This window comes from Melanotaenia boesemani, chromosome 9 (assembly GCF_017639745.1).
Source record: "Melanotaenia boesemani isolate fMelBoe1 chromosome 9, fMelBoe1.pri, whole genome shotgun sequence".
NCBI classification, from domain to species: Eukaryota; Metazoa; Chordata; class Actinopteri; order Atheriniformes; family Melanotaeniidae; genus Melanotaenia; species Melanotaenia boesemani.
Genome location: NC_055690.1, coordinates 5,160,344 through 5,185,590, shown reverse-complemented (window position 1 = coordinate 5,185,590; position 25,247 = coordinate 5,160,344). Strand labels below are relative to the sequence as shown.

General features: G+C 38.3%; 1 protein-coding gene across 2 annotated transcripts in view; it reads right to left on the bottom strand.

The window, feature by feature from the left end:
* The window catches only part of rap1gap2a (RAP1 GTPase activating protein 2a), a 105,631-nt gene extending 90,049 nt beyond the window's left edge, over positions 1-15,582 (bottom strand). The window contains exon 1 of one of the 2 annotated variants that reach the window (XM_041993928.1): positions 15,537-15,582. In XM_041993928.1, coding sequence (XP_041849862.1) covers positions 15,537-15,577 — 41 coding nt within the window. In that variant the 5' untranslated portion in view covers positions 15,578-15,582. Of the gene's footprint in view, positions 1-2,832; positions 3,143-15,536 lie in introns of those variants that run through there. The other variant, XM_041993927.1, reaches the window with a different exon arrangement.
* Positions 15,583-25,247: the final 9,665 nt, after the last annotated feature.

The window sequence follows — 25,247 nt, the reverse complement described above, 5'->3', positions numbered from 1 at the left end:
AATGATGCTTCTCCATTTTACAGTGGAGTTGTTCCAGTTGACCTAAAACAACAGATCTTTGTCCGACTTAGATTGTACTCTGTTTACATGTTTTGCAAATATTCTGGATCCAGGTCATTTAGTGATACCATTTAGTAGTACCAGCACTTTAAAATCTATTTTGTTGTGAACTGGAAGCCAGTGTAAACATTTCAAGACTGGCGTGATGTGTTCTCTCCTCTTTGTTAAAACCCTGACAGCAGCATTTTGTTGTTTAATGCTTCTTTTAGCCACTTTACCTAATATGTTTTCCAATTAGGTCAAGGAAAAGATAATAGGAAAAGACAATAAGGGTAACTTTATTTTTTAATTTTCAATAAGAACCAGTGTTCTTTGGACAAATGTGGTCAGAGTTAAAATGTTTTGTCCAAACAGCACCATGTTTGATGAAAATCAGTACAAACACCTCAAACCAGCTGGCATGCAGGGTTGAGATGTGGTGTATTGTTGTTTTGCTGCCACCGGATTTAGGTATCTAGTAATCACTAAAATCCTCTGGATGTTAAAGTTCTTAAGAGTCAAATGTGACATCTACATGTTTGCCACAACAGGACAATGATCCAACACACTGCAGCAAATCTACAACAGAATGGCTGAAAAACATTGATTTAAATGCTGTGGGGAGACTTTCAGAGAGCTGTGCATCAAGAAATTATTTCAAATCTCAATGAACTGAAGCAATGTTAGACTGACATGGTGTCATGTCTTGCTCTACCTCTGAGATTGTATTTAATCTTAAGACCTGGTAAGGACAAGATGATTTTCAATTATATCCTAATATGTAGAAGTTTAGAACTGAAAGAGGGTTTATTTTCAGTACTTATGTTCCCTCTCTAGGGAAGGTGTTCTGACATTTAGTCTTTAATCTCATTAATTTGGAGATTGAGCCATGTAGAACAGTTTTATAGAGAGGCACATACCCATGTAGCAGATGAACCACATTAGCACAGAAACACACAATGGAGGCTATTTTTAAGCACCAGAAAAAACCCAAATGCTTTAAATATAATTTGAATCTAGCATTACTGAAAGACATCACAGACAATGATTACAAGACACCAACAGATGCAAAGACGGCACAAAGACACAAATGTTAAAGACCAAATTGCTACCACACATTAAAATGTCAGGAAAACAACTGCACACTTGTGTACAGCTTGTACAACAGTTAATTTAGCTACAACTCTTGCTGAATTGGTTCCTCACATTTCATTTTCTGCTCCTCTGCAGTGACATTAAACTGCCACAATCGTATCTGATCGTGCACCAGCACATATTACATGATCTTTTTCATGTATTGTAAGGAAGCTGTTGTTTGTGCTCTCATAGAAGTTATTTCTAGGCTAGTAAAGATATTAACCGCCCACCTTCTGCCTGAATCTCTAGCATATTTTAGACAAAGAAATATCACTTGTGTGTGTTAATTTTTTTGCAATGATTGTTCCAATAAAGAACAGTTTGCCATGAATGTTTAATATACACTTTATTCTACAAACTACATATTTTCTTTTCTGCTTCTAGGTTTAATTCTCTCTTGGACTGTATTAATGGCTAAAGCTGTAGAGGTCTTTGCTCCAAGCGGGGAAAAAGGTGACTCAAGTGAATGAGACTTTTTCTAAAAAGGGTCTAGATTTTGAGTAATAATAAACTGATTACTATAAATCAAGTGGTTATCTAAGAACAAAGTAAAGCAACATTTGTAAAAGCAAATAGTCAATGATATTTCTTCCTATTATCAATTGTTTACTTATTATGATCCTACGATGCATGGCTTTAATCACTGTTGCATTAACTCATATAATACACTGATAAAATCACAAGATTTTTCAACCTTTCTTCCGCATTATTGACCAAAATTGTAAATAAGAATCTGTTTTTATGTTTTATCTGGTAAAATGAAGGTTGAATTAAAATAAGTGTTTGTGTTGAACTAGAGATAGAGGGACATTACTTGTTGCTTTCACTTGCATTTGTACATCTGAGTTTTACCCCAGCAAATGTCACTTTATATTGATTATTTGTTTGTATTCAATTGTCTTTCCGCTCCTGGGGTGGCACTTGGCAGAGGGAAAAGTCAGATTTCAAGCCTTTTGTTTTTATCACTTTGATAGACAATCGTCACTAATCTGCCCTCTGACATGTAACGTGATGCTCCTCAGCTCTGCCTGTTGCAGGTTATTGCAGCCTATCAGGAAGGATATGCTGCTTTGGCCCAGCTGGGGAAGGTTAAGTGCTCTGAAGAGGTTCGTCAGTGTTAGAATAACTACCAACAAGGGAGCCTGCACAAAAACACTCCATCCGAGTATGTCAGCGCATTAAGCGCTAAATGGGCTCCCTGGCAGCTTCTGAGGTGCTGTATGATGGGAACACATCTCTGCCAGTAGAGCAAAAAAAAAAACATGACCAGTAAGAGCTGCAGCAACAACACACAGCAGGCAGAGACAAAGCAGCCTGTTGATTGTAATCCTTCCCTCAGTGGAGACAGCACAGGGTGAAACTGTACAGTTACACACAAGCACCCACATGGGTAACAAACAACAGGACAAAGTGTTAAAGGTGTGACACAGAGAAGAAGTCTGAGCCCTCCACCCATCCTTCCTTTTCATGAAACAGTTTACATTTGTGCACCACCCATAACGTTATACACCAGCAAATGTACATTGTAGCAGGCTATAAAACTAAATGCACCATTTAAAATTTACTGCAAAACTTTAGCCATAGCAGTCATGAGTATGCACATGCAAAACGAAATCTCTAAGTCACACATTAGCATCTAATGTAAAATCAACGTACCATCCAAATCCACCAAATGAAACACTTCGCTTCCTCCTCAGCATTTTGTCAGTCTGACCTTCTCAGCAGTCTTTTTTGCTCTCAGCCTCCCTCCGTTGGGGAATGTTTGCTCTGCTGTCAGTCTCACCCCCTCTCTATTCTTTGTGCACTTGCACTTTGTCTCTATCTGACCCAATCTCCCTGCCTCCCTCCCTCTGAGTTCTCGTCCTGTTTGCCTTCTCTCCTCCTCTCACTTCTTTTCTTCCACCTGCCTCTCCAGAGCTGTTGTTTTCCACTTGACCATTTGACCAGTCAACTACTTTCCTGAAACACTGCTTGCTCTTTGGTTTCCACAGGCTGTTAAACACACAGAAACACACGCCTGACACAGACATACAGGTACACACATGTCAGCAAGGGGGAGGAGTAAGGTGAGGAGGGGCCACAGTCTCCCATCTGACTCTGAGGGTTTGTTTCCCACACAATCAGACAAACACCCACAGGCAGAACTTTTTAATCATCTCCATCATCACAACAACACACTTGTGGTTTGCTCTCCTGCATTCAATCAGGAAACGTTAACACTTCCCCCACTGTGGTTCAGGGTTAATGAGTGACTCTGCGTTCACACTCACTCATAAAGATCCTAAAAGCATGAGGTAATATGTTAATACGCTTACAATCAAATCAACTGCTGGCTTATGTTTCAGAAACAGCCCTGATATTGTATTTTGATGTGAATTGTGTAACCTCAGATGAAAGTTGCACCATCCAGTTTAATTTGTAAGAGTCTGTATTGAATGGAAAACATATTAGCTGATCAGCAGGAACATAGACTGGTGTAAGTATAATATTCTATTTAGGGCAAAAGATGGAGATGAACAGCCGTGTAGTCAGACTGCAGCATATACACAGAAACCTCCCACACTGTGGCCAGAGGGAGTGTCCTTCCTCACACCCTTCCTCTTCACCCCAGAGTTGACAGGTCTCACTTTCAGAGAACATTAACACTTTCAGTGTATGACACTGGCAAAAGTGAAATGGATAAAGACAGCGTTGATCCTGCAAATCTTTTGGGACATGCTTTCAGATCTAGTTGTTTGATACTGGGAGATTGATCCATTTAAATCTAAACCATATTTTTTGATAATTACATTAAACTGTTATAATGATATGTACCCCTGTACCCTGTGATTATACTGTCACCTCCGCAGCCTTCAAGCAGAATGCACAAGCAGACACATATTTTACTTTTAATATATACCCAGTCTGCTGGAGTAATACTACATGGTGTCAGCTTTTCTGGTAATTTGATTTAAAATGAGTTGAACTGAAATCTAAATTCAAATTTTATTAGAAGGAAACATTTGTGTGTGTGTGTGTTAGAGTGTGTGGCTGAGTGTTTGCATTAGTGGAAACAGTGTCTCAGCTTCGAGCCTTCAAAAGAGTTTATTTATTTTTTGTCCCCAAACGTCAGAGGCATGTGCTGCTATCTATTTCTAGTCCTGTAGCCTTCAGATATTAAAACAAAATAGTTTGGTTTGACTTTTTCTTTTCTCTTAGTGAGCTATATAAAATTCTGCAACGTTAGGAAGAGGCCATCATGGTTTGTATTCTAATCATTAAGCAGGAGCAGCAGAGGAAGGTTAAGCTGGTCGATGAAGGTGGAATGCATGCATGCATTTCGCTCATACTTAATGAGTAAGAGCCTCAACGCTGTTGTTGATGTTCATGAGATTTTATGATAAAAATATATGTATTTTGACCATTTTTGTTTGTTTGATTTGGCTATGGCAGTGGAAAATTACAATATCTAGTTGCCCAAACTCAGCTCAGACAAGTAAAGACAAGATACTAACTCAAACAGGTGCACCAACTCAGAGGCATCTAAACCATTCCACAAAGCTGGTTAACAATCTGTGTGGCTACAGCTGAGGTGATATAATGATCCTGACTCCTGAATGGAGAATGTGAGTGTGTGTCAAGATTACATTTTGGGAGGTGAGACCCATCTTGTGAGGAATGCTGATTGCCTGCACCTTGAACTCTTGGTACCTGGTTAACTTTGGCTGAGTTGGTTGTCAGATTTGATGGCAAAGCAGAGAGATAGAGATGGAAGAAGAGGGATTAAACAGAGAGAGAAGCCGCACACTGTCAGTTAAGTGATTAATTAACTGATTCCTGCAATGAGTAAAGTAAACCAATTGTAGCACTTTCAAACCCATTCAGCTGTGTGCTCAGCTTATGGTTTGGTATCAGTCACCATTTTGTTAATAAAGACTTCATTTTATTTTATTTTCCATGATTGTTTCATCTTGAGCAGAAAGTAACTAAGACATGATTGTAGAGACATAAAAACCTGAAGGTTTTCAGAGTCCCTGCAAGTGCAAGACAGCCGCGATGCAAGTGAGATTCTCACAACGCATCACATAAATAAACTCAACTTCCCAAAATACAACATGACCTGACGTCAACTTCACGTCCTTTACTTTATTGCTTTTAGCAATAGCTAGCTAACATCTTTGTACATAGAAATGCAAATGGGATCCAACATAACAGGAAGGTCAAATATTGCCTTGAAAGTATATTTTCCTTATTTAAATCTCTTTACAATCATGTTGAGGGACAGGTAGAAAATGAATGAAACAGTAAACGCGGCAAAAGGCTTTTGGCAAGCAACAATTAGAGAGTAGGATGCCCAGGAGACGTGCAAGCCAGGGTTTGTTTTTAGCTAACATAGGCCAGTGCCTCTCTTGCATGCTAGTTATTCCATTATGCAAACTGGAGTTCTGCCCCCAGGCCTCAGCAAGCTAAGATCAGATAGATTAAGTAGATCATCATGCAGAATGACTGATTATATGATTCTTACACATTAACTATATCTGGTGGTTCCTCACCAGTTTGTATTACTTTAACATACCTATCACTTTCCATTCAAGCTCTTGCTAAATAGCTTTTGTTCTGTCTTTTAAAGCAGTTTTAATATGCTACCATTCTCTATTCAGTTTGCCAGAGAAGAAATCATGAACCACCACAGTCATGGAAATAGAGCAGGTCACAGAAACTTGAAGACATAATGGCAGAAAAATCTAAGCTTTGAAAACTTCGATAAGCTCCAGATTTGGCGTTTTCCTCGTGATAAGCATGAAAGTCATCTGTGAAATGGCGCAGCAGCGCATCTCTCACTCAGTTCATAGCATCACATGCAAACTACGCGTGTATGATGTGTGTGGGAATACATAGAGACGTTGGAGCAACACCACAAACCTCCTTAAACATCTGAAAGTCAACCATAACACAGCATATAATTAAATTAGGATGAGGAAGAGGAGGCGAATAGAGGGACAGGTGCTGCACGGGCGAGGCACGTCACTCTTGAAGTCTTTTGATGCTGCAGGCAGGTAGTAACCACTATTCAGAGGAGGAAAATGTGGAGCTGTGGAGCACTGATGCTAAATTTTGAGAAAGCGATTTTCTTCTTTTCTAGGTTTAGGTTTTTGTGTTGATGTTCAACAACAAGCATTCCCCTCATTCTAAAGATTTTTGCATCCTGTTTTGTTATGTAGAGTATTAAATATGGTTATGAAATAAAAAAATGCTGCAATAAATATTTCAGATCAGATCAGAAAGTTCAGCTTGGAGTGACGTGTGTCCCTGAGATCAGCTTACATCAATTCAACAGGCCCAGATTCAGTTGGTAAGGATGCTGCAGAGGCTGGATGTCATTAAAGTATTCAGTAAAATAGTCATCGTGGGGTTTTTCAAAAGAAAATATTTAATTGGATTAAATATTAGACTGACTGTTAACTAAATATTTTAATATGTAGGTGTTGACAAACATATGCAAATATTGTGGCTTGCATATATTTATTTATGCATTTTACTGATAATTTCAGTCTGATTAAAAATGTATTCTGTGAAAGTGTAACTACCACTTCCTTTCCCTATGAAAGTGATTTTTCAAAAACATCACGTTTCTGTACAAAATACCTGTATTGGATCGCCGATACTGGCTTGTATTTTACTTGGCATTAGATTGGAAAGAAAATCAGTGGTATCGCACATCACTACTGGCTGCAGAACACAGAAAGGGGCGGTGTTGGATATTGGGCAGGGTTTTATATCTGACTCGGCCCTCAAACCATTTTGATTGGGTTGTTCTTCTCTTTCCTTCCTCATCTACGTTTGAGCAGCAGCACCAGTTGTAAAAAGAGAGGAATCATGGAAAATGAATCAAAACGAGCTAAAGTAATATAAATATGCGTAACATGGACTTTTTTTGTCTCTTTCTTTGAAAGCGTAAAACAATGTTTCTCCTGTAATGTTTGCTGCACGGAGCCTGACTTTACATGTTTGCAGCATGAACACAATGTCATGCTGCCAACAGGTTGTATATTAACCATGTCGGTATTAATTTGTTGTGCTGTTAAGTTGTGCTGCTAGCTGGCTTCAGCCACATAAACTTCATATATTCACACAATTTCTCTCTAGTTCTTATATAAATGGTATTTTTCTGTCCAATTCTATGTTTCTCTGTAGACACCAAGCGTTGTCTGTACCATTTATAGCTATTGATCCTTAAAATTGATCTACTTCCTTTTAAGAGTGGAAGGACAGGAAGCTATCTGCTCTCTGATTGGACAGTTTCATTAGTCACCATCCAATCAGATAGAAATAAAAAGACAAAAATTCGCAACTTCAGAGTCTTGCAACCAGTGTTGTGCTTCGCATCTGTGGACAGGATGTTTGCAAAAGAACTTCTATTTTTTTTCCACAAAATACAAATCTTTATTACAACCATGCAAATCCTTTTCTGCACATTTGCAAACTTGAATTTTTCAGGCAGATTTTTTTTTTTTCTTTGCAAGATGACAAAACTTGATTTACAAAGACAAACTCTGAAATTATTCGCAAACATTCATTTATAGCTGCAAAATCTTTATGACCTTATATTGAGCCCATAATGCTCCACTGACATACTTTCTGTGCATGCACATGCAAATACACAGGTGTGTGTATCTACACCTTTCCAGCTCAGCTGAGTGTGGGCCAGACTCTCCCTCTAGTGGTTTAGAGATGACAGTGTTCATTTAAGTCAGTCTAAAAGAAATCATGAAAGTTAAAAGGGAAGAAAAAAACACTGCAGACCTCGAAAAGTGACATATCTTGTGTGTCAAAGCGTTTCAAAAATAGGAAATTTAGAAAAACATTTAAACAAATCAACTTAGCATTATTCTAAAGTTCTTAATGTAGATGAATATCAGGTAATATTTTTAATTGGGCCCTGCGACTTGCGACCTGTTCAGGGTGTACATCATGTTACACTTGAGATGAGGTAATTGTGGGGGGCACTTGCATAGTGAGTTAGACAGCAGTTCTTTGGCTCTTTATTGGACTATTTGCAATCAGATTTAAAACAAACAGTAACAGAGTCATTTTATAACTGTTTGCTTACATATGTGTTCTACATGAGTACAGATGTACCATAGTGTTAAAAATGTGATTGATCAATGCAAATGTGAAACATGTGATCACACCAAAACCATCACTACATTTCCTGTTACCACAAATGACGGTAAGTGGGTTGGGTGATATAATCTAACATCAACTATTTGGAAGGTGTCATTGGGTCAAGGTGTCATCTCTTGAAGCAGCTGCATTGTCGTCAGGCTGTTAGAAGTAAATACTGAAGCCAGCCCTGCTCTGTTATGAGCATCTTTGCTAGAAGCAAATGAGGTTTGATTTTCATACACTTGGAAAAGCACAACAAACTGTCATGTAATTGCAGTTTTGTTTTGTAGTTTCATGATGTCTTGTCAGCGTTGGGTGCATTCTGCTTAATGGGCCACGGTTTTATTTGTTCAGAAAATGATGTGATCACTGTCAGATGTCACAACAATATTTTAGCACATGTAAATGCTTGTTGCCCAGTGCATCTCTGTTGATGCGTTGCAAATGAAACGTCTTTGACTTTGGAAAGCACCGAAGTGTCAGGAGGTGAAATAAGAAAGGGGGGATTGTATTTTTGTACTTGCACGGGTGTGTGTATGTAGGTGGCAGAGAAAAGTGTGAAAAATATGAGCCAAAAAAATATAGCTATAGCTAAAATACAGCTTCAGAAAAACACATTGATTTGATGCTGTTATCACAGCCCTTCAGGTGCCAGATTGTATGCAAATGTGCAGTGAACAAATTTTACATATTTTGAACTCCGTAAAAGTAAAAAGCATTGCAAGCTGCTTGTGTTGAATTGGATTATACCATCTACAGTAAGTTTGTTATACGTATAATCACCAACTTGCAAGATAATTTGTGATATTAATCCCTTAAATCCACATTAATCCTGTAAAATGATCCAGACAAAAGGTTCAGTTCACTCAACTACTAAAATCCCATTTTTGTTTTATTAAAGATTAGTAATGTGAAATTGAAATATTTTAAAATTACAGTATAATTAGTCCACCTTAATACAAAGTTATGTTTGATGTGTTTCTCAGTGATTTACTAATTCATTTCTATAAAAGAATCAAACAAATCTCTACTGTACACTGCATCTGTGCAAACATTCTGTATTTAATGTGATTTATTTGTTCTCAACAACAGGCTAGAATTTAAGTTTCTAATAATAAATAATAAATAAAATCATGACCCTCTATAGAAGTAAATGTTTTGGCACTTTGTTGTCTGGACCATCCAAGTGGAAAGGAGGAAAGACATCAGCAACAATCATCTTAGAGAAGGAATTGTTGCGCCTTGTCTGAGGTTGTTTCCAAACTATTTGTACAGGGAGTAATATTAGTCACAAGTGGGAAATATTCAAGACAATTACAAATTTTCACAGGAACAAATACAAAGTCCAAGTCAGATCTTTTTCTGCTCAGATTAATTATGAAGAACCAAGAGCTACATCTTAGACTCTACTACTCTACTAAAGGGGTGATATGCAACAGGGCAATGATCCCAAACACAGCAGCGAAGAATAAGACGATCAAGACACTACAATGATCCAGTCACGGTTCAGCCTGTGACCTGACTGAAATGCTGTGGTGGGACCGGAAATGGTTTGCTTCAGGTGGAGCAGCCGACTGGATGATGCAGAGAGAACAACCTGATTATTAACACATCAAAGACCAAGGAGCTAATCATTGACTTAGGGGTAAAAAAAACAGACATTCCACCACTATTCATCAGCAGGGACTGTGTGGAGGACTTCCACTTTTTGGGAGTCCATATCGAGGAGGACCGGACCTGGACTGTGAACCCCCCCCGCCCTCCCGAGCTACTGAAGAAGGCTCAGCAGAGACTGCACTTAATGAGGATGCTCAGGAAGAATAACATCACCCAGAGGCTGCTGGTGTCCTTCTACAGGTGCACTACGGAGAGAGAGCATCTTGGTGTACTGCATGTGTGTGTGTAACCCCAGCTGCACGGTGGCTCAGAGGACATCACTGCAAAGGGTTAAAAACATGGCCCATAAAATCATGGGCTGCCCTCTCCTCACAATGGAAGAACTGCACCGTTCCCACTGCCTCTGGAAAGCCGGCAGACTTCTCCAGGACTCCTCTTACCCCGGTCACCACATGTTTGATCTGTTACCATCAGGCAGGCGGTACAGATCAATCACTGCAAGGACAAACCGGTTCAGGGACAGTTTTTACCCGACAGCAGTAAGAACTCTGAACAAAGAGTACTTGCAATTCCAGCTCATGTTTTTGAATTAGTAAGCTACCTCAGGTTTTATGTCCTTTTTATTGCACTAAACACCTGTGCCTTAATTAAAATAACAGGGCGTTGCAATATCTATATTATATACTATATTATATATCATATTTTATATGTTATATGTTATAAATTATGTTTTATGTTGTCTGTTATATATTTTAAATTATACATTAAACTCTGGCAGCTATTACTTACTTATTTTATCTTATATTATCTGAACGTGTTGATTGTAGCACGTTGTATTTTGTTTTGTTTATGTTGCAATTATTTTATTTAATTCTATTTATTATTCTGTTTTGCACTGACTGGAGGACTTAGTAATTTTGTTGCACTTTTTGTTGCAATGACATTAAAGTTCTATTCTATTCTATTCTATTCTATTCTATTCTATTCTTAAAAGAGCCGTCTGGAACTGAAGCAGTATTGTAAAAGAACAAAGAGGGGACCAAAATTTCTTTTTGTGAAAGACTGATAATATTATCCAACAGCCATGACGTCTAAATATTGTTGCTGGTGTTTAGCAGGATAGTGAACCATTCGCTGTAGTAGTTTGTCACACAGTGCTTTTGCGTTTTGGTTTATATGTTGGTACATAAATAATGAAACGTGCAATATGTGATGTGTTCTTTAAATGAGGTTTTATTTACCTGATTTTAATCTTCCTTAAATACTTTATGTGAAATGAATGTCCTTGGTTTGTCATCAACCCCGCTTTTCTACCGTCTCAACTCTCTATTTCCTTTGAATCAAATTTTGTCTTAGCTACTGATCTCTTCCTCAATAACATTTTATCATTTCGGGCCATGAGACTGCAGGAGAGATGTGATGTTGCCGTCTTTATTACTTGGGTTTCCTCCTAACTGCCTCTCCAGTCTTTCGACTCTCTTGCCACCATGTAATAAGGCCTTAAACCATTAGATGGATTCCCAGAGGGTGACATCTGCCCATAAAGACGTGGAGACCTTTCTCTTTTCCTTCATTTATTTCCCCCTCCACTCCCTTCTGTGTTTCTAATAGGTTACTCATTCATGTGAGGTTTTCCAGGAGGGATGCTGAAATAGAGACAGAGCTGATGCTCAGATTTAATGGCTCCTGTCTCATCAACATCCATCACCATCAATTATAGCAGTGACAGGGATGCACAAAAGCAGCACAGAGGGAGAAACCCGATGACTGAATCCCTACAGCACAATATTTCCATAAGTATCTTGGCATTTCATGTCACATTATTTTCACAAATGAGGGATGTAATGCTAATATTTTAAGACAGGTTGGCATACACAGTAAGTGTACTGGTTGCTCAGAAATAAAGAAATCCTCTAATTAATTTTTATCCAAAATGTTGTTATACTACTGTTACAACTTTATATTTTATTCCAAACCTTGTCATAGAGTATTTCTGCAGGATTTCTAGCCAATAATTAAATAAATACCTTTATGAGATTAGATAAATGCGTGTTTAATTTGAAAATGTTCTAAATGTAATTATATGAATAAAAATAATAATAATACATTTTATCTCAATTGAGGTGTCCATTATCAAAATGAGTCAAAAAGGTTTGTGTGCACATAATAAAATAACATAGTGATAAATCAGTTTAATATAACTAGTTTTCCAGTTTAGTTCCTGAGGCTAAATGGCAAATAAAGTGCCAAGTGTCCAAATTTGGTGTTTACAAACCTGTGTTAAAATATGTTTAAACTGCTCAGATGACATTTTTAGCATCTATTTTTACACAGTTAAACATCAGATATTACTTCTCTAATAATAGAAATAATTAAACTGCTATTCTGGGATTGAAAGGTGATTTTCCCTCTTGTTTTTTTTTTTACTGTGTAACAGTTGAATTTACCCTGACACATTAACTTCTTTCTTGATCCTTGACACTTTTATTGTAGTCTCATGTGTCTTAGCTTTGTTTTAAAAGACCAAGACTTCGCATACAGGACTTGTAGTTGTGAAGATACTCTACTATTTATTTTGGGTAAGTCGGGGAAGAGGCAGAAAATATAGACCTCTGATTTGTGGCAAACTAGATATCTGAAAAGTAATTTTAAGATGTGGACAAACAAAATTTTTTCAGACATTAAACATTTTTAATGAGGTAAATGGCTTAAAGGTTTGCGTGTTACATCTGCAACCATGACTAAGATAGCTGTGACTAATAAAAGAGCGCTGTACTAAAATTTCAAAGAGAATCAACCTATGAGCACAGATGGATTACTATGTTCAACAAGACAAAGCTATCATCATGTAATAAACGAGTGCTTCATCAGGAACTCTGTTAACCCCAAGAATAGAAACTATTAATCTTTTGAACTCAAAGAAAAGTGCACAACAGTATTTTTATATGCATTGTTTTCATGTGCTGCTTTCATTTCCTCCTAAACTCATATCTTGTCCTCTTTCATAATCCTCAGTTTCTGTTCTCTAAACCTTTGCTTACGTTCTATTTTTATTTTTCTATTTTTCCACCTATAGCTCTTCTCTCTGTTGGTGGATTTTAATGAAAGTGACAGCGAGCCCACCCATACACCCACTCTCTCAGATCACCCACTCACACACACACACAGACACACACACAGACAGATGAAAGTACATATTCATAAACACAGTGATAGACAACCACAGTAAAGTATAAAGTCATGCACAAAAGTGCCCAAGAATGCAGTCACTCATGCTGATGTGTGCATTTTCGTACATAAAATGAACAAGCTGTGGCTTTTACACACACACATACACAAGCTGCACAGGCAACATTGATCAGAGTCAAACATCCAGCTAATTTACACACTTCCCCTTCACTGCAGCTCTGGTGAGCTATAGAGAGCAACACACACAAACTCCCATAAACACTCTATGAGAATCACCCACAGCGGGGGAAGCGTAAACACACAGCCCGAGGTAAAATAGTTTAATCAGGTGTACCCCGAGAACAGGGCAATTTCCTCACAGCACTTCATTTTCTGCTTAATGGAAACACACAAATACAAACATGCCGCAGCGATTTAAAACAAATCCCCTCTGCAGCTGGTGACTCATTTGTCACTGTACCAGAGTTTGCATTGATTTCATCACAAAAGTTGATGAGAGAATAGGGATGGAAACTCTTCTAGGCTCAGATTCTATAATAAAGGTTGATGAAGATGGAAAATTATGGAGACAGACAATGGAGGGAAGAAAAAAATGGTTGGAAAGTGATCTACATGAAGGATGAGAACAGCACATTCAGAGAATTGAGCTTTAATGGCAAATAAACACACAGGTGCAAGAGGGAGATAAGAAGGTGGCAAGGTGAGGGAACTGAGAAGTGGAAGTTGGATAATGACAAGCAGAGGAAAGAAGACAAGAGTGACCGTTCAAAGTAATCAAATAAAACAAAAACACCTTGTTTTCCCAAAACATTGGCACAAAAAGTCACCACAAGAGTGAATGTTTGGACATTACTTGCATTCTTAAATCTGTTTACATGCTTACATATTTAGATGCCACAAATCCTGAATTCACTCGACCTGCACGGCACAGATTAGCCAACGTCTATTTTGAGCAGGAATCAGCAGCAGATAGTACACGCTGCTGCCGACAGGATGAGATGTCCACACAGGTCCGCAAAACAGTCATTTGTCGGTCCTTTCAGTCTAAAATGCTGTGTCAAGAGTCTTTTTCTACCTTTTTGGATGATGTGGCGTTTCAGATGCTTTAAAAGCTAAATTAAAACTCCAAAAGTCAGCAATCACAGACCAGAATGCTTACAGTTACAGACTCCCAACCTTAGCTCAAGACATCCTTAATTTAGAATGACACAGATATGTTAACAAGACGAGCATGTTATTGTAATACTTCGCTGAGATTTTCAGTCAAGGTTTATTATTTTCATTTGTTGGTTGAGAACACAAATAAAAGAGGTGAAAAGACAACAAAATGATAAATAAAAATACCATCAGCCCTAATGAATACAATTAGCTCTTCTTTCAGCAGATGTCTTGAAAGATGTTCAATGTCTGACATTATGAGACTAGCAGCTATTTTCTTCAGGATAAACATATTTGTGACTCAAACAGCATCTTTATGAGTTTCTCCCTTGCCACTACATATGGGAGGGATTATGTTTCCTTCAGGGGGACTTTAGCCTGCACACAAAAACACACCCACCCTCTGCTGCACATTACCATGAATGAGCACACACTACAGCTGGAAAATTTGTGTATCATCTTAAAACGGTGACATTGTACATATTTTTATAACATATTTTTAGTATAACAACAAACATTCTGGCTCCAGTGTTTGAATGTTATTGTGTCTTTTGCCTGATTTGGGATTTTCTCTATTGGCATTGATGTATTGCTTGGGATTGATTTATTAAAACAAAAAATAATAAACACACACACAGAGACACACACACACACACACACACATGAAGAAACACTGCTCCAATCCACCCACTCACATATAACCAAAGCTGTAACTTCGTGCCCCCACTCACAATCCTTCAACACACACCTTCATAGAGATTAACACAGCATGGTGTCATAAACCATCAAGGGATGTAGCACCATAATAAGACATTGCAGCACTGTTGCAGCACAACAGGCATGAAAATTTGCATGACACCAGGCTTCGAAAGGCTCTTTGCCAGAATGCATACATACATGCTTATGCATACACATGCTTCCTCTACACACAACACAGAAATAATCAACCAGGCAGTAAATTTTACTCTTAAGTTAAAAAAAAAAAAAACAGAAGACGCAAGAAAAAAAACTGGAAGAAGAATTTCACTACTCTGAGAGTATGCCGATAAAACATGTCACAGATAACCTCCAACTGACAAAAGCTGTCCACTACAACTGGGAGAGTTGTCACACAAATCTTCAAATACACACATGCATGCTTCCCATCAGTCACTTGGCTTTCCAGTTAGCTGTTGTCAGCAGCCAACAGCAGCAGCTGTAACATCTCTGCTGTGTTTCTGCTCCAGAGGGAACAAGTGTGAAAGCCTTACCTTGACTCCCCTGCAGATCCTTTAGAAGCTGGGGTGAACATCTCGCAGTCAGTGAATGGTGCAGCATCAGCAGCAGACGAGCAGTTAGAGGGACAGAGCGCGAGTGTTTTGTGTATATGTGTAAGAGGCTGAGAAAGAGAGAGGGTAAGGGGAGCGGCAGCACATATAGGGGGAGGGTACAGCACTGAAGAGAAGAGCAGAATTATGAGATGAGAAGCAGTGAGAAAATGTGTGTGTGTGTAAGAATGGGAGGCAGTGTTACCATGGAGAAGGATACACCTAAACTCCTTCAAAGCTTTTAAAGACCAGATATAGAGAAATGCATGAGAAAGTCAGGCTACAAAAGAAAGATGTTGGTAGGGTTTGGTTTTTGGTAGAGGCAAATAAGGACACGTGTAGAGAGCAAAGTAGAGAGTTGCTACATAAAGGAAATTAATGAGGGTGAAGAGGGAAGGAAAGGTCAGGGCACTAAAAAAGTTAAAACACCATGACCTGAGCCGAGGCAAGCGTTTGACTCGTTATTAGTGGCAGCATCACCAACACCACATAATCTTTAGCACATATACCTTGATTTTACTTGCCACTAACAAGTAAAAAATCTAAATAGATTTGCAAAAGTTGTAAGCTGTAGTCATGAGAAAAAACCCTTATAAAACCTCCAGCTTTAAACTAGGCTTTAAGAATGTGTTATCCACAAGCAAATATGTATTTCATCTTTCTTCACATTTATGTGCAAGCAGCAAGCATGAATTAAAAAAAGATTAAAACGGCTGCTAGCAGGAAGGATCTGTACCTTTATGTCTTGCTGCATACTTGAAGAGGCCTCTGACTGAACACACTATGTTGTTGCTTTACAGTGTTGTGTAGAGGGTGTTAGGAATTCTCCAATGTAAAAACCTTTTTAGCAGGGTAAGCACCAGCGCTATCTTAGCTAGGTTTGCTATTGCAACATAAACAAGGGAAAGATCTGAGCATATTTGTGATATTAAACCTAATAGATGACAGCACATAATCTGAAATCACAAACCAAAGTCTCAGTATTTTTTCCACTAGCCAGTAAAAGTTAATAAAAGTGTAATAAAAGTTTTATTACCCAAACACTGTTTGCTTGTGGATGGTGGGTGCAGTTGAACTAATCTGCATTTATCCAAAAACCTGAGTGCAATATTGAAAGAATAAATTCTGATTGAATAAATCAAAATTTCTGACTTTAATTTCTTAGAGCCACTAAAAAAAAGCAATTGTGTTCAAAAATAATGCTGCGGGGGTGCTCTTTACCTTCAAAATGAGTGAAGAAGGGTGAGAATGGCCAGCATGGAGAACAGCAACATACACAACTTTCAACACCAGAGACACCTGAGAGACCAGACTTCAAGTTAGAAATCTACTCTTCCACACTTTATTTACCTATTTAAAAGTTATGTGTCATTCACAAATGAGCATGATCAGGGAGACATCTAAAACCTGCTGGACTGGGGCCCTCGAGGACCAGAGCTGGACACTCCTGAGCTAGATGCAAAAAGCGACAGAAAGTTGAGTAATTTAAAAAGCAAACATGTTGGGAAAAAGCTAATTTATTTGATTAGTTTGCTATAGATCTGTATTTAAATGTTAAACAATAACTTGTTTTTGTGACACAGCAAAAGCATAAACATAAGGCTTTATGAAAGCACTGAATAAAAATAATTCTCACAAAAAACACAAACCATTAATTGCTAAATTAGACTACAATAAAACCTCAGAGTGATAATAAATAAATAACCATTTAAGAGCCATGAGAGCTCAGTTATGTCTTTATATAATTCTTCCCAACATTAAAAAAAAATCTAATTAAATGAATAATTTATATTACATGCATACTATAGCCTTAAAATCATATGCTTAACTAACACATGGCAGAGAGTTATTAATCTTTTCTACCTACTAGCAATTCATTAATATATCATATTTCAATATCACCAGGGTCCGTAACTTTAATTTCACTGTGATTTTTTTCCCCTTTTTGTTCTAACCTTGTTTTTGTTACCAACACACCAACACCATTTTATTATGTAGTGTCAGTATCCAGTAACTTTTAGTCTTTATAAGGCTGTGGTTTATTTTAAATTGCCTGTCATCCCTACTTCCCGTTTAGATTCCCATCTCTGTGATTTCCTCCCTGCCTAATTGTCCTCATCTGCGTCCGATTGTCTCGCTTCCCTCCCAGCTATTTAAGTTGCTTGTGTGCCAGATCATCCTGTCCGTTTGTCATCGGTCCAGTGTTTGTCAGTTCCTCGACTTTGAGTTCGGAAATCTGAAATCAGAATCTTCTTCTAAATAAAAACAGCTGTTTTTCCCCAGTTCAGCATGTAGCTCTGCACTCTGCACTCAACCTGTCTGAGCCTGATAGTCTTGGTTAGTTTTTCTAAGTTAAAAACCTAAAGCTGCATCGTCCTCGGATTCAACACTGTATTTTGATTTGTCCTCCACCTTTATATTACTGGTGAAACTTAAAAAATATGTCAATTTAGAGTACCTGTCAAATGTTTGGACATGCTAACCCATTAAATCTAACAGGAAAACCTTTTGACTGCTGGTGTGTTTTATTTCCTGGCATTCAAATTAAGATGCTTTGGCAAATAATCAATGCAAAGTAAGAATGTTAACCTAAAAAAATACCTAAAATTTTACATGATAAAATAGTCATCAAAACATTTTTTCTAGTTTTTCATTGAATATAAGATTGTTTTGTTAGAAACGGTTAAGTTGAATAAAACCTACTCTCACCCCGGAGGAGTAAGCTAAAAGGGATTATACTAAAGGTCAGTGATTCTGATATCAGACAAACAACAACCTCACACCATGGGATAATGGGTATCAGATATTCAATACGGCAGATCCCCCTGAAGTACAAAAGCTACCAACTCGACATGCACATACAAACGCATACACACAGTAAGGCATGTGACTGATGTGAAGCTCAGAGGCCAGAGTTTTCCACTCATGGTTTTCAACAGAATGAAACATCAGCCTCTTCAAACTAATTCTTATTGATCTGGCTTTCTGCCTGCAGCTCTAACGACACACGCGGACAAACCCAAACCCAACTGAGAGCAGAAGGCGGGCAGTGTGGGGGTGTGGAGGGTGGGGATTGCAGGTTTAATTAAATCTTTCCTCTCTAATGAATAGACTGAAGAAGACATGAGTAAGCCCACAGGTGCATGCTTATGCAGAGATGTTGTCCCTGTGCCCCACCCACACATCCACCGTCGCCCACAGATCAATACACACTTTCTTCATCGCTCTTTTTTATCTATTTTGAGGATGCCTCTTGTTTTCTTCTGATCTCCAGGCAGTTTAATGCCTGGGTATCCTTTCTTTGTCAGCTCTAATTGGTCCTGGTGGTTGGTGTTGCCTTGGAAACCAGTTTAGAAAGTCCTGGTTGGAGGTTCTGATAAGATTAGCTGTAATGACCTGCAACCAACACTAAAAATTTCATGCAAACAGAAGGAAGTTAACACACCAAAAGCCGCAAGGCGATTGACAGTTTTCTGTTTTATGTCAGTCACAGATATGAATGCCAGCATTGTGTGAAAGGATGACTGAAATCAAAATCATCTATTGCTTGTGAACATAAGAGAAGACTTTGTAAAAGCTAAACTAGAGGAGTCTTGGCAGGCGTTGCTTTGTGACAGCGGGTAACAGTGTTGCATGCCGTCTGCCATAGTAATAAATCCCTCCATGGACCTAAATCTGTCTCACTAACAAGTGACGTGTCAGAGTGTGGGTCAGGATGAGTTGATGGTGACTGCAAGAGCCTATGTGTCCAATTATATGCAGGAACCTTTTCAGTCAGTCATGAAATTTCCTCGACTTAATGACTAGATATAAATATATATCATGTACCACAGGTAATGTATAACAGATATATATGCTGGTGACTAATGGCTGATGTGCTTTAAATGAAAGAACAGCATCTTTTTTTCTTTTTTTTTTTGTTTTGAGAAGTGCATCTTTTCTTGTCCTGACTTTACAAAACAAATAATGTTTTTGTGACAGACACACATCATAAGTGTTCCCATCACCAATCTAATATTTTACAAAGTATTGGAATTGTTCACCTTTGGACCTACTGATATAGCAATATTTTCTTCAAGGGCTGGCTTGTAAACAACATGAAGACAGGGCTCTGAAGCTCCACAGCAGCTGAGTTTAAAACCCTAAATTAAATCTGTCACACTGGATGCATTTGTCCATTTTCTCATGCAGGAAAAATCAACGCAAAAAATTATGATATTGCTTCAAAAAAGATGACAAAAACACCACAAATGTTGACAACATGGCCATTTACATCCCTTAAAGAGCAATGCTGCATAGATGCATTGTGTTGTTGGTTTTTCACCTTGAGATACAGAGTCTTTACAGCTGGACACTTAAAAATGTGCTGCACATGCAGGGAATTTAAGAGCGATATACGTTTTTTATATGTATTGTTTTTTAAGGGTGGGCAAGCATCATTTAGAATTGTCAAGTTGTGTGTTGATATTCTATTAAATCAGTCTAGTTTTTATTATATTATCTACATGGAGTCTAAAAACACTGAAGCCAATGTTTGTTCAGCTTGGGATTTCAGACAGTAAGCACCTGTAGTAATGCAGAAAATCTAATGAAGTATATTTTATTCCCTCAAGGAAAACTAGGCCAATGCTTAATAAGGGACTCCATAAAGCATTGTATCAATAATAGCATTGGTATCAATAAAATCATCCTCAATCAATCAAGATCTTTCTGCTTCCATGATTACACGCCATTACATGAGTCTGCTTATTATTTTTTAAAAAATGTGTTGATCTCACATTTAATTTATTAGTTTATTTGATATTTTTGTACAATTATAAAATAATGTATAAAATATGACATGATTTTAGAATGAAGCAATAAAACTTAGAACAATCTAATTTGTATTTAGGCTAAAGTATTCTGTCTGTATTGTGTTGTACTGTGTTGTTTACTGCTGTAGATTCTGCTGCGATGACTTTCTGTTGGCAAAAGCCGACTTCAGGAGGCTCGGTTGCGTCCGCCAAGCTGAGCAGACTGCGGCCGCTGCCCATCTGATGACTTCCACCGTTCACTGAAAAACAAGAAGTAAAAAGGGATTAAGACGCAGTCAGCATATTTCATCAGCAGAACTGTACCATCTGCTAGGACAAGAATTTGAGAAACATGTTTTTCTTACAGTTTTATTGGACATTGGTCAATTGCAAAAAGCACCATTGTGTTAAATACTCAAGAGAGAATCAGACTTTATGTCTGTTCTAAAATATCTAATTTTAACACATGCACGTTTAACATGTTTGTCCTTCATCATGTTCCTTTAGAATACTGTATACTAAAACTGTTATTTTGTCTGGTATAAAACAGGAAAAAACTTGGCTTTAAAACAGCAATGCAAGTCCTGGCATTTCCAACAAGGATTTGAGCTTTTTACAAACAAAGAATTTCAAAGACACAGATCAGTGTTTGCTTATTCCTATCACTAGGAGTGTTTTAATAATATAAAAAAATAATAAATAAAAGTAAACATTTTTTCATCCCAGAAAACAACACTAATCAGGGTATCATCTATTTCTTTGACAGTATGCGTTTTGAATCCCAATTAGACCTCTTTCACATCTACAGTGTACCATCTAAACAGGTTAACGCCCTGGTCAGAGTCATGTAGATGGCGGGAGCATGTGTCATGGCAGGACAGGACAAAGGTCTGCTGCATGAAAGAGCATATTAACATTAAAGGTCACGGAACCACAAAAGAAAGCATAATATTCTTGCCAAATGCAGAGAAAGGGAAGTGAAGTGGGGCAGAAATACAATGTTCAGCCAAAATTCAATATTTTTGTTGTTGTTGTTATAAAAGTGGGACAGAGGCATGTCCACCACTGTTGCATCACTTCTTCCTACTAATATTAATTTTTAAAAAAGAATGTAAGCCCTCTAAAATAAAACTAAGGCTCTGTACATCATTTACTGCATTTACATTTAATTTTGGCAACATTTGGTGGTTATTTGGCCACAGCCTTTTATCCAAAAGTAACATCTGACTTTTAACAGTAAAGAATATTATGACCTTAAAATTTGCATGCAGACGGTTTTGAAACACTTTCAAGTTTTCTGCATTGTGCCTTTATCAGTCTCATCTTAACACCAAAGCAATGTTTTGGGTTTTTTTTTCATCCAATCTACACATTATTATTCACTGAAAAAAGTTAAAACATGTTTTTGCAGTCTTTATGATAAAAATAGATTTTTAAATATTAATTTTACAGATGTATATGGACCATTTATTCCTTTCATATTTGGCAGACAAAGACAACCGGACTTATTTCTCTTTGTTCTTTTTCTTTGTTCTTAAAATGTTTCGTCTTTCATTTAAAAGGCTTCTTCAGTTCTGATCTGGACCAAGAAAAAGAAGTCTAGTTTCCTTTATTCACACAGTTTATTTAAGGATTACTCTTAACCTGAATGAATGAGAATCTACAAGAACACTTTGACAGCGGTGGCAGCCTCAGGTCTTCTTGGGAATAAATCTATAAGTTTGATGCGCCTTTTCTGCTTTTCTGATTTTCATCCCTACTGTTTCACACTCGGGTGCAAATCATTCCAGTGAGTAAGATCACGGCCCGATGAAGCCAACAGAACCACATCATCTGCAAGAAGCAGAGATGCAATCCTGAGGCCACCAAACCGGATCCCCTCAGCACCTTGGCTGTACCTGGAAATTTTGTCCATAAAAGTTATGAACAGGATTGGTGACAAAGGTCAGCCTTAGTGAAGTCCAGCCCTCAGTGGAAATGAATCCAACTTACTGGAAACCAAGTTCTAGCACTGGTCATTCAGCAACCGGATGACCCTGGTACCCCATACACCTGGAGCACCACCCTTGGGAGTCCCTGGGGGACACGGTCAAACACCTTCTTCAAGTCCATGAAGCATATGTAGACTGGTTGGGAAAACTCCCATGCCCCCTCCAAGACCTCTAAGAGAGTGTAGAGCTGGTCCACCATTACGCAGTGGAGACGAAAACTACACTGCTCCTCCTCAATCAGAAGTTCGACTATCCAACTGACCCTCCTCTCCAGGACTCCTAAATACACTGAATACTACCGGGGAGTCTGAGCAGTGTGATCCCCCTGTAGTTGGAGCACACTCTTCAGTCCCCACTTTTGAAGCAGAGGACCACCACCTCAGGCTGCCATTCTAAAGGTAGTCTCCCTGATGTCCCTGCAATGTCTGCGTTCCTCCCATGCCGGAGTTTTTGCCTCAGTGACTGCCGAAGCTGCGATCTGCTTAGTCAGACGATACTTTTCAGCTGCTTCCAGAATCCCACAGGCCAATAAGGCTGATAGGACTCCGTCTTCAGCTTGATAGCATCCCTCACTGCTGGTGTCCACCACTGAGTTTGGGGATTACCGTCGCAACTATACTAATGACCTTATGGCCACAGCTCCAGTTAGCCCCCTTGATAATAGGCATGGAACATGATCTACTTGGACTCTGTCCTCCGCCTCACTCAGGACATTGTAGTAGCTCTGCTGGAGGTAGGAGTTGAAGCTCCTTGTGACAGGGTACTCAGTCAGACCCTCACAGGCTGGCATCATGACTGGCATCCTCCCCGACCATCTGAGCCCACCCACCACAAGGCTGTCATTAGTTGACAGCTCTGTCCCTCTCTTCACCCGAGTGTCCAAGACATGCGGTCACAAATCTGCCAATACTACTATAAAGTTGATTATTGGACTGCAGCCTTGAGTGCACTGGTGCCAAGTGCACACGTGGACACTTGTATTCTTGAACATGGTGCTCATCAGTGTTGGAGAGCACTCCTTCTGGGGACTCCCTCATTCTGCTGGAGGACTTCACCGCTGGGCAATGACGGTGAGACATGGAGAGGAGTGATTGCGCTGAACAGCCTCCAGATCAGATCATTATGTGATTGTGCTAAATCAGGCAAATTAGTTGGGTTTTTAGGCATTAGACTGTGAAAGTAAGTGAGAGTGTGTGTTTGTGTGTTTTCTTTTTATTTTTTTTCTTTACATATACAGCCCAGAAAAATAAATATTGCCTTTGAATCTACATTTGTATGTTTAGATGGTGATTTGGGCATGTTTTGCAGCATCAGGACCAGAAAACCTTGTAGTCAATAATTCAACCATAAAAAAAAAAAAAAAAAAAAATTATTTATTAAGAGGAAAAGAAGACATACAGTGCTGAACCCCATGAGAACTTACATTGATCAGTCAGTCATACATACTTTATTACCAGTACTGGGGAGTGTACACAACCTAACCTCCTCCTGCACAATAACCACACACCATTGTCCTTTAAAAATTAGAAAAGTTAAAGAACTTCCCTGCTTCTCACACCAGCTTACAGCTGAAAATAGTTTTGTTGTTTTTTACTTTATTTACTGATCACGTACTGTATGCGTGCCTTTCTTTTTGTGGGTGGCATTATACAATCATGTTGCATAATGCTAAATATGTTGACTGAGTGCTGGAACTTTCTTGTTTAGAAGAGGACCTTGAATGGCTTTGCCATCAGCTTTGTTGACAGCAGTGAGGGCAATGAAAGCGCTGCTCAGTCCTAACTGGATGCTGAGCCCCACCCCTTTCTTCAACACTCCTTTGTGGTGTCATCTTCTGCGTGGTCTCTATCACCATCTCATCAGAATCAGAGTCAGAGCAGCTAAAGCTGCAGTAATACGTGGTAAAGTTGGAGCAAATGGGTAACAGATTGGTTTTACGTTATTTAGAATTTGATAGCATAAAATGTATAGCATAAAAATTCTAAATACACTTAAAGGATGCCAAAAAAAAATGTACAAGCAGTGTTGAACGAGACGTGTAGTGATAGTGTCATTCTCTAACCTCTCCTTTTGTTAAAAACACTACATGTTTAGGAACTGAGGACACCAGCTACTTCAGCGTTGAAATGTTTCCCAGTTTTGCTTAATAAACAGGATATCTACTGTCCTTGTAAAGCATGTGTATATTTAGTTTCAAAATGAGACAAACATTTTCATTGGATGACTGGGCTTTAAATACCTGGATGAACTCTTTTGTTGCCATGGCGGCATACAGACATTGTCTGGCTGAAAAAATGAAGTATTTCTCTGCAAAACAGTTATTTCAACATTAACTAATGCAAGAACTCTATCAATTGTATATAAAAGATAAATATAGTCAGTGTTACATCACCCATGGGTTTGTGTAAGTACTGTTGCAACCTCACCTTCAGTATTTCGATTATTTCTATCATGGATTTTCTTAGAGGTGACATACGGTGGATGTGCCTCAGTGAAAACCATACGCAGATCCTTTGATTTATTAATGTCAAGGGTGCATAAACATTTTTCTTAGTCCTTGGCTTTATTTTTTAACAGTGACATACTATTTTAAAACCAGTGTGCTGTAAACTAATACCATGTGATTTATTCTAACACTGTTAATAGCTACACAAAGACCTAGACAACCCTCACCACTTGGGGGTGAATTATTTTAGCATTTAGCAGTTATTTAGGCTTGTTTTGCTTCTTTTGTTGTTAAGCAGCCAGTGTTTAGCCAATGCATTACTGCATTATAGCTTATAAAAACCATATTAAAGTGTCAGGAGAGAGAGTTCAAAGTTTCTTATGCCCAATAATTTGTCCATCATTATTAAATGAAGTGGGGAAAA